This window comes from Myotis davidii, unplaced genomic scaffold (assembly GCF_000327345.1).
Source record: "Myotis davidii unplaced genomic scaffold, ASM32734v1 scaffold456, whole genome shotgun sequence".
NCBI classification, from domain to species: domain Eukaryota; kingdom Metazoa; phylum Chordata; class Mammalia; order Chiroptera; family Vespertilionidae; genus Myotis; species Myotis davidii.
This window is the reverse complement of record NW_006287375.1, coordinates 250,670-264,697: the sequence shown is the minus strand read 5'-3', so window position 1 is coordinate 264,697 and position 14,028 is coordinate 250,670. Positions and strand designations below refer to the sequence as shown.

Sequence of the window (14,028 nt, the reverse complement as noted above, 5' to 3'; positions counted from 1 at the left end):
TGACCGGAATCTAACCTGGGACCCTTTAGTCCACAGGCCAATGCTCTATCCAATGAGCCAAACCAGCCAGGGCTAAATTTGTATCCTTATGTAGTTTCTTATACTTGATCATGCTGAAATGGTGCCTTTTTGTACTGAATGAAATATATTCCTTTTTAAAAAAATGGACACATTACACGTGTGTGTGTGTGTGTGTGTGTGTGTGTGTGTGTATTTTGTTCTTGGAAATTTATAATCTGGAAATGAAGCTAAAGAGTAGCCAAAACTATACAGTAATTATAAAACTAGAGTTCATGGGCAAAAGTGTTAAGGATTTCCTAAATTTGTGTTCTTGTCTTTTTTCTTCATTCAGTGACTGTGAAGTCTTTCCAAAAAATCATGCTGCTCCTTTCTCTAAAGTCCTCACATTTTATAGAAAGGAACCTTTCACTCTTGAGGCCTGTTATAGCTCTCCTCAGGAGTTGCCCTATCCAGACCCTGCTATAGGTAAGTAAAGAGTTGGGAATTAAAAAGCAAAAAACAAAAAACATATGTGAGAGTGAAAGGCAGGGGAGAAACAGAGAGAGAGAAAAACATTGATGTGAGAGAGACACATCAATTGGTTGCCTCCCACACGATCCCTGACCAGGGCCAGGGCTCGAGCCTGCAACTGAGGTACATGCCCTTTGACCAGAATCGAATGTGGAACCTTTCAATCCATGTGCCGAAGCAGCTAGGGCGGGAGCATATATCTTGGTTAATGCACATTCTGGGTATATTTTGTGCATAATATGGTGCTAGGTACTGAAAAGAGTTAAATTCAGTTTTAACCAAATTAAGATGATAATTCATGCTTTGCAGAGTTTTGTGAATTAAAAAACAAGTAAGATGTTAGTTTAGTAACTGAATTTGGAAGGAGCAAGTTCTTGATAAATCACAGAAACACTATGGAATCATTGGGGTTTTGTTAATAGAGGAGAATGTGACAGAATTGTGTTAGGAATTTATCTGGCAGTAGCCTAAAAAGGGAGGTTGGAATCAGAGACTGGAGGGAAAGAAATGTTTGGAGGGTTAAGAGATGTTTGAGTCCTTAATTGGGGCAAGGTAAGAGTTTGACTATGTGTGAAAAAGAAAGGAGAAATATGATTTGGTAAAATTCTCTGAGTACCCACATTGCTTCTGTGAGGTATCATGTTACTGACCTGTTACTGAGAAATGCACATAACCTGGCTATGTGGCTATATATTCATGTTTGAATTCCTCCTCTCAGATTATTTGTTCTCTCTTCTCTCACATATGTCCCTAGCTCAGTTTTCTGTTCAGAAAGTCACTCCTCAGTCTGATGGCTCAAGTTCAAAAGTCAAAGTCAAGGTTCGAGTAAATGTCCATGGCATTTTTAGTGTCTCCAGTGCATCTCTAGTGGAAGTGCACAAGTTTGAGGAAAATGAGGAACCGATGGAAACAGATCAGAATGCAAAGGAGGAAGAGGTAATTTGGACATTTTATACCATTTATGGGGCCCAGAGGTGACTTGTCTAGAAATTATAGCAAATAGACTGGGTGACAAGGGAGGAACATTGTGACAGAGCGGCTGCGTGTGGGTTTGCATGCATCCCCTTTCCCAGCATCGGTGAACTGGCAGAAATTTATATGGAAAGGTAACATAACCAGCTCCCTCCTTCAGACCACACATGCACTTGTTAGAGTTCTTGATTCTTTTTTTTTTAAAATTGTTTTATTGCTTAAAGTATTACAAAGAGTATTACATATGTCTCCTTTTTTCCCCACCCTCTTGATTCTTTTTAATTATTGAAGAATGCTCTGAGTACTTAGTTGATTATTTTCACAAGTAGAATAGATTTGACATTCATTTGTTGGAATCATGCATTGTCTTGTCCTTATTGTGCATCAAAACCTCAAGGCTTTATGAAACTACAAGTGTTTGGGTCTCACCCTCTGAGATTTGTTTGAGTTGACCTGGGCTTACCAGGGCGCAGTTATCAGTAGTTTTAAAAGCCTCTGAGGTCATTCTGGGGTGCTGTAAGCATTGAAAGCCACTGACTTAGGGTCTCTACAAACGTCTCCCTCCTTTTTTATTATTGTCAGGCTTTGGTCTTTTAACAGAATTCTCAAGAAGTTCAACTCCCCAAATGCATGCAATAGTTGTATTTTTGAGGATGAAAAGGTTGATTTAAAAACTGCTTGAAAATTTTGTGAAGATTTTTCAGATTAAGTTTACTCATGAGGAATCTTGGAGAAACTCATGTCGCTTCAGATTATATTATGTTAAATATTGCCACAGTGTGTACTATGAGTACTTTATGGTTTATAAAGCAATTCCACAACTATTCTTGCTTATATAAGGGTAGGGCAGGGCAGTTGTTACCTCCAGAATACAGATGTAGTTACTGAGTTCTAGAGAGGAAAACTTCTGTGTTATAGGTAACATAGGCGCACCATAGCTGAAATTTGAATGTTTGATGCCATGTGATTTTGCCAATGTGTCATGAAGGTTGCTTAGTCCTTTCACTAGTATGAACTAGGATTTGGTATGACCTGTTTTTCAGAAGATGCAAGTGGACCAAGAAGAACCACATGTTGAAGAGCAGCAGCAGCAGATGCCAGCAGAAAATAAGGCTGAGTCTGAAGAAATGGAGGTATACATTGTATTTTAGAGGAAATATTATAGTCTCTTCACATAGGTAGATGGTTTTGGCTGTGTTTTCACTATGGTTTGGAAGGTAGTTATATTAAGAATTCTTAGTGTATTTTTGAATGGTTTTTAAGCAGAATTTTGTAGTATGTTTGGAAAGTACTTTTGGCAGGATGGTCTTTGAACACTATTCTGGCTGATGTATGAGAAGAAAGCTCTCAGAAGCCATAGTTTTATTATACTAGTGATTGTTTAATGCTAGTTTCTGAATGTCTGTTACTAAACAGTCATCCTACCCATTCCTTACTGATAAGTGAGATAATTCTTTCATATTTTGTCACCTCTCAGAACCTTGTCTTTTTTTGTAAAAAATTATTGTTTTAAATAATGTACTTAAATATATTTTGTAAAGAATATAAATAATATAGTATTTACCCAAGCAGTTATTTAAATGAATATGTAACATGCCTGTTCTTTAATTCTAACTTTCGAGTTTTCATGTTAAATTTGTTATCAGCATTGAAAACACCTTTTTCCCCCAGCTATTTGCAACATTGCAATGTATGATCTCACCCTAAGTATTTCTGATTATGGCATTTTAAAACATTTGGCAGAGCTTTAAGGTAGCTTAAGTCTATTATCCATGTTCCTATCAGTTAACAAATTACAATTACTTTGTTTTAGTTGTGCAAATACTTATAAAAAAGAAAATAATGTACAGAGGAAATTATGTTCACAGATGCTTTAGTCTAGTACAGGCATTTTCCAAGGTGGAAAATCTTCATGTTGTTGGCTGGGTTACAGGCTGTGGGAGAGAGAAGTACTCATTCTCCTATGTTTTTGTGGAAGGTAGGGGAGGGAGTGCCACCAGTCACCACCACCGCCCCCACCCCCAAATGCCAAAGAGCTGTGGGAAGTTTTAAGGAGGTTGTTATTGAGGCTTCTTTCATGAGCTGGCTTGGGAACTGATTAAAAGGGAAACGAAATACAAATGATATATAAATTTCAGCAGCTGACATAAGTTTTTTGGATAGGTGATATGGAAATTACTCAGTTGTTGATGATTTTGAATGTTAAAAGTAAAACTGAACAACTTAATATTTTTCTAATCTGTTGGTCAGGAAGGGCTTTCAAAGCAATGAAAGTAATCACAGGAAAAGTAATCACAGTTAATAAATTCAAGATTTAAGAATAAAAAATTTGTATAGGTAAATAATATACATTAGAAAAATGCAGAAGAGTTGATCACTTGAGGGGAAAAAAAATCACTAAAATCCTAAAAGAATGGTGGATGAAATATTGCTACGCAATTTGAAGCAAAGGTTATTTACCCAAAGAAAATAATAGTTATATGATGGTAAATGAATTCCTGTTTGTGGTCAGGGTGCAGTAGAATAGGTTCTCCCATTCCTTGTGAGAATGTAGATAGGTACAGACATTTGGAAATCATATTGATAATGTTTCTGGTCCATAAACATTTTATATCCTCTCCCCACTAATTTCATATGCATGTCTATATATTTAGGTAAGAGTGGAAGAAAATTAGAGAAGATTTAATAGTGATTTTATGTTGACTTTGGGATTATGGGAGGTTGTTTAATATATATGTGTGTGTGTGCAGTTCAGCAGTGTTAAATATATTCACATTATGGTGCAACCAATCTCCAGAAGTTTTTCATCTTGCCAACTGAAACTGTATACCCACTTAACAACAACTTTCTATTTCCCTATCACTCCTCCTTCTAGCCCCTGACAGCACCATTACTTTCTGTCTCTATGGATTTGACTACTTTTATAGTATTTATAATTTTAACTTTTCAGATATTTTAAGAAATTGTCCTAGGTTATTTAGATCATCAGAAAACCAAGTTAATAAAACAGCAAAAACAGCTTTTGAAATGTGACCCATTCAGAATTTTAAGTTAGTCTGTCTATGTGCTTGTTCTTAGACCTCCCAAGCTGGATCAAAAGACAAAAAGATGGATCAACCACCTCAAGCTAAGAAGGCAAAAGTGAAGACCAGTACAGTGGATCTGCCAATTGAGAATCAGCTGTTATGGCAGATAGACAGAGAGATGCTCAACTTGTACATTGAAAATGAGGTGGTTATTTCACATCTTAGAATAATAAACTAACAAATGAATGTGACATAGCGTTCAAGCTCTGTGTCTAGTGACTATTGGGCATTTTTGGTTGTTTGGAGAAAAATACTTTTAGATTTTTGGGTTGTGTAAGAGCAAGTTTAATAGAGCCCATGCAATCCCAAATTCTTTTATGGTGAAATTACATCTGTATTGCTAGAAGCTCTATTATCTTTGACATTATGGCTTTGGTTTAAGGCAGGGCATGAGTTCACGTTAGGGCATGTGAATATGTTCACTAGGGATTGGGACTTTGAGGTGGTGGGTCTTGGAAGTTGACGGTAGGAGAAATCACATAGCATTAATGGTAGTACTATTTTGTTTACTAGTATTTTCCCCTGTTGCCAGTTAATATGTAACTCTTGTTATGGTGAGTGATACAAGGTTTGGGATCTTGGATATTTATTGAATTAATTATCGCCAGTGAGTTTTCTTATATATTTATTGGATCTTACAATAGTTTTCTTTTACAGACCTTTAACATTTATACTGTATGAATAAATTTTCTTGGTTTTCCATAGGAGCAATAATACAGTGGAGATACGACTTTTGACATTGAGCTAATAATAATTATTTTTAAATGAAATTCTTTAAAAAATTTTCTTTTATTGATTTCATAGAGGAAGGGAGAGATAGAAACATCAATGATGAGAGAGAATCATCAATTGGCTGCCTCCTGCACGTCCCCCACAGGGGATTGAGCCCGCAACCTGTGCATGTGCCCTGACTGGGAATCGAACTGTGATCTCCTGGGTCATAGGTTGATGCTCAACTACTGAGCCATACCTGCTGGGCTGAACTAAAAGTTTTTTAAAGTTCCCTTAAGTTCCTTTTCTAAGTTTTGCTTTTGAGTTTCTACATGTTGATATTTCTGTTGCGCCTTTTTTCTAAGCATACCCACAAACTCACTTGGTGGTCGTCATTTCCTGAGGACTAATACTTCCAGCTCTCCTTTCTTGGATGACTTGCAGAATTAAAAGCATTTGAGAAAAAGGGATTCTCTTTGATAAATATATTATCACTTAATATTTAAGAGGAGATTATCTGAGTTGTCCAGATGGATATCTTAATTGATTTATACTGTCCTTAGGGTAAGATGATCATGCAGGATAAGCTGGAGAAGGAGAGGAATGATGCTAAGAATGCAGTAGAAGAATATGTGTATGAAATGAGAGACAAGCTCAGTGGTGAATATGAGAAGTTTGTGAGTGAAGATGTAAGTATGTGCCACAGTGTGGCTACCTATTTGTCTCCTGAGAGCATCCTTAAATGTGTTAGAAGGGAAGTGTGCATCTGTAGGTATACAGTAAAATGATTAAAATGTACGTTTTGGAGTTTTTTGGTGTTTATTAGTGGAGTGTTTCTAAAGGTTAGTCTTTGTCACTTCTTGATACATTCACATGCTTTTATTTACCCAGTATCTTTAAATCAACTAACTTTTCCCTGGTGTTTAACTTACTTAAAAATGCAGTTTCTAATTCTGAAGTTTTAAACACCTAAATAAATCTCTGTATCTATCAAGGAAAACTACATTGTGCCAGTCTTGTTTTCTATATGTCCTATCTCCCCTTATGTATATTTTTTTGCTTGTTTAATCCTCATCCGAGGATATTTTTTAGAGAGAGTGGTAGGGAAGGGGGGAGAGAAAGAGAGAGAAACATCATTGTGTGAGAGACACACTGATTGGTTGCCTCCCTGACTGGGGCTGGGGATCAAGCTTGCAACTCAGGTATGTGCCCTTGACTGAGAATTGAATCTGATACCCTTCCATGGGTGGGCTGACCCACACCAGCCAGGGCCCCCTCATATTTTTTTTTAAAGCAAATTCAGATATATTGCCGATTGTGCCTGTGATTACACTAGTGAATAAAGTGATTTCAAAATCGATGAAATCAAAATTGGTGAATCAAAATTGACCTAGTTATATTTTCTTCATCTTTAGGATCGTAACAGTTTTACTTTGAAACTAGAAGATACTGAAAATTGGTTGTATGAGGATGGGGAAGACCAGCCAAAGCAAGTTTACATCGATAAATTGGCTGAGTTAAAAGTAAGTGACTCTTGGAAGTAGAAGTGTCCTAAACCCATACTATAGTTTTCAGTGAGAGTAATCAAAATTGGGAGGAATTAGATCAAGTAATGAAGACAGGCTGAAAGTGATTGAAGAACTATATGCTTTATCACTTAGGTTCATTCATTCGTTTGTTTGTTTGTTTGTTTATTTATTTTACTAGATTGATTTCAGAGTGGAAGGGAGAGGGAGAAAGAGAGATAGAAACATCAGTGATGAGAGAGAATCATTGATCGGCTGCCTCCTGCACACCCCTATTGGGGATTGAACCCCCAACCAGGGCATGTGCTCTTGACCGGAATTGAAACTGGGACCCTTCAGTCCATAGGCAGATGCTCTATCCACTGAGCCAAAGCTCCTAGGGCTAGGTTCATTATCTTTCTTACTTTTAGAACTTTTGTAACAAAATAATTTTCCTGAAAACAGTTTTTAGACTTAAAATGTTCATTGAATTGAACCTGAGTGTATACTTGGTGTCAAGAGATACAAAGACTTGCAAGATGTGTCCCTGTCCTAAAGGCAGGCAGTACAGTTAGGGCAGGGCTGTGTATATTACTTTGGTTCTCAGTTAAACAAAACATCCAGTTTTCATTTGAAGAATCTGATCAGTAAAGCTTAGGGTTAAAGTACAAAGAGCTCTCTAAAATTGAGGTCTTTGTTTAAGAGAGGATGCAAATGCACAAGGACTTTCTACATTTCTCGGGATTACTTAGTTTGTCAAACTGGGCCATTGTGACTAACCTGGAGTGGAGTTGCTTAAGCATGGTACCTGCAGTTTCTTATCATCCTGGAAAGAATAGCAAGAGCCTCCAGTGAGACCTTTCATTTGAGTTTTTTTTGTTTTACTTTTTGTTATGGGGGGTGTCAAACACATGAGTGAAGAGAAAAATAGCTTGAATCGATGTCAACTTATGGCCAATTTTGTTTCATTTCTGCTCCCTCTGCCCGTTATTTAAAGCAAGTCCTGCATATTTAACCCAAAAATATTTCAGTATGTATTTAAAAGAAAATGTAACCTTAAGCTATACCATATATTCAGTCAGTTTTCAAGTTCCACTTATTTCACATCAGTTTTTAGTTTGTTTGACTCAGGATCCAAGTGAGTTCCACACATTTTGTTGATATCTCTCTCAGCTCTGTGTCTGTAGTTCTCCTTCCATCATTCATCTCCTTATTTAATTGGATAAACCTGCATTATTTGTCCTGTCGGATTTGTGCCCAGTCTCGGTTTTGCTGATTTTCATCTCTGTGGTGTTTAATATCTGGTAAATTGATGAATAGACGAGGCTTTTTCAGATTTAGGCTAAAAAATTTTTTTTCTTTTTAGTTTCGGTACTTCATATTTACTGTTGTGTGTCACTATCAGCAGGCACCTAGTATTTGGTTATCTCCACACTGTATTTTGAGAATTAGGGCTCAGGTGATAGTGGCTCCACATGAAACAGTGTTGAGGTATATTCTCATATCAAACCTGAGTAGACAGGGTGGGGCAAAAAGTAGGTTTACAGTTCATCCTATATAATAAAAGCCCAGTGACCCAAAGGCAGAACGACCAGAACGACCACGGCCCCTCACCCTTGGTCGCCCCCCCTCCCCACCTCCCCGAGTGGATCGGGGTGGTGCCGGTCAGCAAACCTTGTGCAGCCCCTTACCCCAGCCAGACCAGCCCCACCCCTGATTGGCCCCCATCAGGGAGGGCCGGTTGGACCCCACCAGTGCACGAATTTGTGCACTGGGCCTCTAGTATATTAATAAAAAATAATACAAGAATAAACTATAAACCTACTTTCCCCCAACCCTGTCTATATCAATGGGCTGGGGGAAAATATTTAATTTATATATGGCACATGGAGATTAAATGTCCTTTAATCCATAATAACTTTTATTAGTTGTAGAAACAATGCTACTCTGATAGTTTAAACTGCTCTATGAAGAATTTGTATGTTCTCTCTTTTGTTAAGAATCTAGGTCAGCCTATTAAGACAAGATTCCAGGAATCTGAAGAAAGACCAAAAGTGTTTGAAGAACTAGGGAAACAAATCCAGCAGTATATGAAAGTAATCAGCTCTTTCAAAAACAAGGTATCTTCTTTTTCCCTCTTCCCTACTATTGTTTTGGTAGAGTTAAGCATTGAGGCATTTACATAGTTTTCCTCTTATTGTCTTTAACTATTATTTAATGGTAATGTTTTTTTTTAGTTGTTAATGTATAATATTTTATTGAATATTATTAAGAACCCTGGGATTTGCCACTTTAATAAGTGGAATCTGGACTTGAACAATATTGTTTTAATTTCCTTTTCTTGCTGTGAAATGCTTCATAAGTGACTTAACCTGTTCTATCCTGGTCTTTCTGAGAACACATTAGGCATATAATTTGGCTTGGTATACAGATGTAGGACTATCTCAGTAGTAAACTGCTACTTATAAGTTTTTTAGCACTATATGATGTATACTTCCCACACCAGTACTCTTATGAAGTATGTGGTAGTATCAATTATAATTAATTTCTAACTTTTTTTTGAAGTCATTATTTTTATTTAAGAGAGGAAGGGAGAGGGAGAGAGATAGAAACATCAGTGATGAGAGAGAATCATGATTGGCTGCCTCCTGCATGCCCTCTACTGGGGATCAAGCCCGAAACCCGGGTATGTGCCATTGACTTGAATCAAACCCGGGACCCTTCATTCTGCAGGCTGATGCTCTATCCACTGAGCAAAACCAGCTAGGGCAATTTCTCTAACTTCTTTAAGCCTCACTGTCCTTAAGCAACACTCAAGGTTATTGGGGAGCTGGGACCTGGCCTGGCTCCAGAGTTGGGTTCTTAGCCACTGCACTGTACTCCAGATTTTCAATGTATTGTTCATGTAAGAAGCTTTAAGAAAGATAAATTGAGCTTCTTGTTCTCTTTAAAAATTTTTCTTCTGAAAAGACTCCTTTAAAATATTGTATTATTATTTTGGTTCCTAACAAGCATTCATAAGTCTTTGCTGTCTTATCTAAAGACATGTAGTTTTTTTGCATTGTAAAATTATCTTAAGATTTTGTGTAAAGCATGTGCTATTTTTATTGTTGAAACCTTTTAATTGCAACCTTATGTATGTTTTTGACCTTCAAATCTATTTCTTGAATGTTTTAAAAATTGGGTTTACTTTTCCTTTCTTGGAAATTTTTTTGTTAATCCTTACCCAAGGATACTTCTTTTCTATTGATTTTTAGAGAGACTGGGAGGGATGGGGAGAGAGAATATCAATGTAAGAGAGACACAATTGGTTGGTTGTCTGCTGCACCCATCCTGACTGGGGCTGGAATCGAGCCTGCAACTGAGGTACATGCGCTTGACTGGAATAATCAAACCTGCGACCCTTCAGTCCGGGGCCGCCACTCCCAACTACTGAGCCAAACTGGCTAGGGCTTCCTTTTTGAATTTTTAAGGAATTGAATATCTATTAGATTGTGAGTGTTAATGTGCTGTATTTTGGGGAAGATCACAACTTCTTGAAAGACTGAGGTACTAGTCGGTACTTGGGTGGGGAGTGTCATCCTTTGACACAGTCTGGTTGACTGCTGGTGCAGGAGGACCAGTATGACCATTTGGATGCTGCCGATGTGATGAAGGTGGAAAAAAGCACAAATGAAGCCATGGAGTGGATGAATAAGAAACTGAATCTGCAGAACAAGCAGAGTCTGACTGTGGATCCAATTGTCAAGGCAAAAGACATTGAAGCTAAAATTAAGGTATTTTATGGCTTTACATTTTACATAGTCTTTTCTTGTCAGCCTCGTTATTTTGCTTTTTGGTTAATCCTCACCTGAGGATATTTTTTTCCATTGCTTTTCCAGGAAGAATGAAAAGGAGGGTGAGAGAGAGGAGCGAGAGAAACGTTGATGTGAGAGAGACACATCCATTGGTTGCCTCCTGCACCACGGCCATCCCCTTGACTGGGGATGGAACCTGAGAACCTTTGGTACATGGGCTGACACTCAGATTTAGTCTAACCATTGAGCCACTTCAGCCAGGGCCTTGCTATTTATTGATAGTCCTTAGAGAGGGACATTTAGGAAAAAACTTCATTATTGCATCTTAGCTTCTGATTTGGGGATTGAGTGGGGGAGGGTGGACTTGGATTTCGTGTGCATGTAAAATTTGTTAAAAGGAACCACAATTTTCTGTCATTCTAGGAGCTGATGAGTATCTGTAGCCCTATAATTTCAAAGCCCAAACCCAAAGTGGAACCTCCAAAAGAGGAGCAAAAAAATGCAGAGCAGAACGGACCAGTAGAGGGACAAGGAGACAGCCCAGGCCCTCAGGCTGCTGAGCAGGGCACAGACACGGCTGTGCCTTCGGATTCAGACAAGAAGCTTCCTGAAATGGACATTGATTGATTCCAACAATTGTTTATATTAAAACAGACTATTATAAAGCTTTAAGTTGTCAGCTTTGTTCTAAATATCAACTAGAGCAATCCAGTACTGGACATTTCTTAGTCAGTTTTTAGGGGATTTCAGGAGAAGGGATATTGGTAGTGTATGGAGCATTTTGACTTCTAAATAGTTACATACAGAAATTAAGTGCATTGTATCTTTTCATAATGGTACTATTTAGAAACCCCAGTTAGGCTTACCGAGCTCATGCCTCACTCCCTTTATGTTTAAATTATGCTTATACAAAGATACGTTTGTTTCCGGAAGTTGAGCTATAGCAAAAACTATAACCCATTATCAAGCAGACTTTTCATTAAGACATACATGGCAGGAACCCTAATTGCGCTTCAAAAATCTGTGGTGGAGATTGCCACAAGGTCTCCCCGCCTGGTGTGGGGACGGGGGTGGGGCTAGAGGGCTAGAGCATGGCATGGCATGGATTAATACAGAGTAACAGGTATGCTCGCTCTGAGTTTCCCCATTTGGCTTCACTTCAACTCCCACCCTTTTCTTAGTCCCTGCCCCCCATGAAGGAGCTCCCATTACAAAAGCTATGAGCTGCTCTGGGGAAAACAGACCCTTTCCCTGGAGCAAGTTAACTGAGGATTTTAGACCTGAAAGCCCTTAGAAATTACGTTCCTGAAGTATTTCACTAATATCCCAAGCATCAAAGTCTCTAAGTAATTTTCTCTTTGGGAATTTAGAATTGGGTAGATGTATTGTTGGATATAAGTATGATAAATTGATTCTTATTAATTATGGTGCAAAGATTTGTATCCTGGTCTCCTTATTCAGCTGAGAGATGTTCTATAAATTTGAGGTATAATCTGAAGTTCTAGGACCAGAGTTAAACAAATTTTTTAAATCTCATTCACAGTCACTATGTGTTGTGTTAGTATCTGTCATGAATATGCCAATTTGTACATTTTAAACAGCTGACAGATCATACAAAAAACTAAGATACACTGGGTTGTACTGGATGACTGAAATTAGTGTTAAGGAAATGTGGTGCTTGACTCTAGCAACACCTCATTCTTACTGTGCAGCCCATGTCGGGAGCACCAAAGCATTTCCTGTGACTGCCCTGTGGGGCATTGTTGATAGGAGTGAGGCACTTGGGGAACTCCAAGGGAAGCCTGTATTAGAGGCCAGAGCTGGTACCTGCCCTAAAAACCTGTAAGCTTTGTTGGTTACATTTTGGATCATTGTAATAATTGTTACTCTGTATAACAGAGTGTCTCTCTGTTAATTTTGGCCTAATGTTGTTAGAAATATAATATACCTTGTGTATTCTGTCCATCTGCGCACTAAAAAATTTTAGGGTGTTAACAACTTCTAAAGTGCTATAGAGACTTTGCTGAGAGAGAAGGGGAGGTGGAAGTGTTTTATGTTGGTGTGTAAGCATGCGTGGGAGCCAGGAATTGGCCCCGTTCTTAGAGCATCCTTGACTCATCTCTACCTGTCATGCTTCCAGAGTTCCAGCTGGCCTCCTCTGAGGGAGGCCAAAAGCTACTTTTGAGTGCTAGCTGCAGGATTAAGCCAACTCTTTGCAACTAACTCAGTCCTTAATGGCCATTTCTAATAAAAAATAAATAAATTTGTGTGTGGGGGAGGGTGTGGGTGTCGGGATAGGAGTAAATTTGAAGTTTAAAGTTTAGAACTAAGATGATGTGGTCTGCTTGCTCTCTGTTTAGACAGGCTTTAGGACCATTTGGATTTACATGGCGGCCAGGCCAGAGTGTGATAATTGATGACTTATGTGCAGACGAGCATTTATTCAGGTTGCGTTATCCAAATTGGTTTGTTAAAGCTCCAGGTCACGTTCTTACACGAAGAAAAACATTCAGTAAACATGAGACAAGTTTAGGGAAAATTAATAAAAGAGACCTGTCTTACACTTAAAGGAATGGTTTCCTTAATTTCATAGTGGAGAGGAGAGAGAGTGAGTGAGTGACTGTGTGTGTGTGCACTCGTGTTTACAACAAAAGCCCTCTTAGCTAATTTGTCAGAGACCTCTAGTCTGAGCAGTTGAGGCACAGCACACTGGGTGGGAGAAGCGGCTCTTCTGTGCTCATTCTGTGTTGAGTCTTGGCTTACTTCCCCGACTTAGGAATCCTTACTTGTTCCTGTGACGGGGCTTTCCTTTGCGGGTTTTGACAATAGTAGAGGGTGGGTTATGGCCCCATAAAGATCAGCACCAGGACTGATGTCTGCCCTTTTAAAGAATAGAGCATGGCCGAAACCGGTTTGGCTCAGTGGATAGAGCGTCGGCCTGCGGACTGAAAGGTCCCAGGTTCGATTCCGGTCAAGGGCATGTACCTTGGTTGCGGGCACATCCCCAGTGGGGAGTGTGCAGGAGGCAGCTGGTCGATGTTTCTCTCTCATCGATGTTTCTAACTCTCTATCTCTCTCCTTTCCTCTGTGACAACTCAATAAAATATATTAAAAAAAAAAAAAAAAAGAGCATGGCCCAGAGTGTGCTAGTAACAGTTGCCACCACTGGGTATAGGGTGTGTGCACACAGGGGCATGTGTGTGGGTGTATATCTGGGGTGATGCGTGTTGAAGGGATGGAGCCATGAGGAGAGAACCTGACTATGAGGCATGGGGCCTTGAGGGGAGGAGTCCAGCCACTTTACAGTCCCGTCCTCTGGTTGTGCTAGGAGGAGCTCACCTGCCAGGGCTGGCCTGGTTGTGCTAGGAGGAGCTCACCTGCCAGGGCTGGCAGCCACCTTCTGAAACGCGCCTGTAGTAAGGTGAG

The 14,028-nt window shown here is 39.0% G+C and overlaps 1 protein-coding gene across 1 annotated transcript in view; it reads left to right on the top strand.

Moving 5' to 3' along the window:
* Positions 1–13,171, top strand: part of HSPA4 (heat shock protein family A (Hsp70) member 4) — a 43,308-nt gene extending 30,137 nt beyond the window's left edge. Inside the window, exons 11-19 of the mRNA XM_006759138.2 lie at positions 353–486; positions 1,286–1,467; positions 2,547–2,636; positions 4,582–4,734; positions 5,864–5,989; positions 6,716–6,823; positions 8,806–8,925; positions 10,420–10,581; positions 11,026–13,171. Coding sequence (XP_006759201.1) covers positions 353–486; positions 1,286–1,467; positions 2,547–2,636; positions 4,582–4,734; positions 5,864–5,989; positions 6,716–6,823; positions 8,806–8,925; positions 10,420–10,581; positions 11,026–11,229 — 1,279 coding nt within the window. The 3' untranslated portion in view covers positions 11,230–13,171. The remainder of the gene's footprint in view (positions 1–352; positions 487–1,285; positions 1,468–2,546; positions 2,637–4,581; positions 4,735–5,863; positions 5,990–6,715; positions 6,824–8,805; positions 8,926–10,419; positions 10,582–11,025) is intronic.
* Positions 13,172–14,028: the final 857 nt, after the last annotated feature.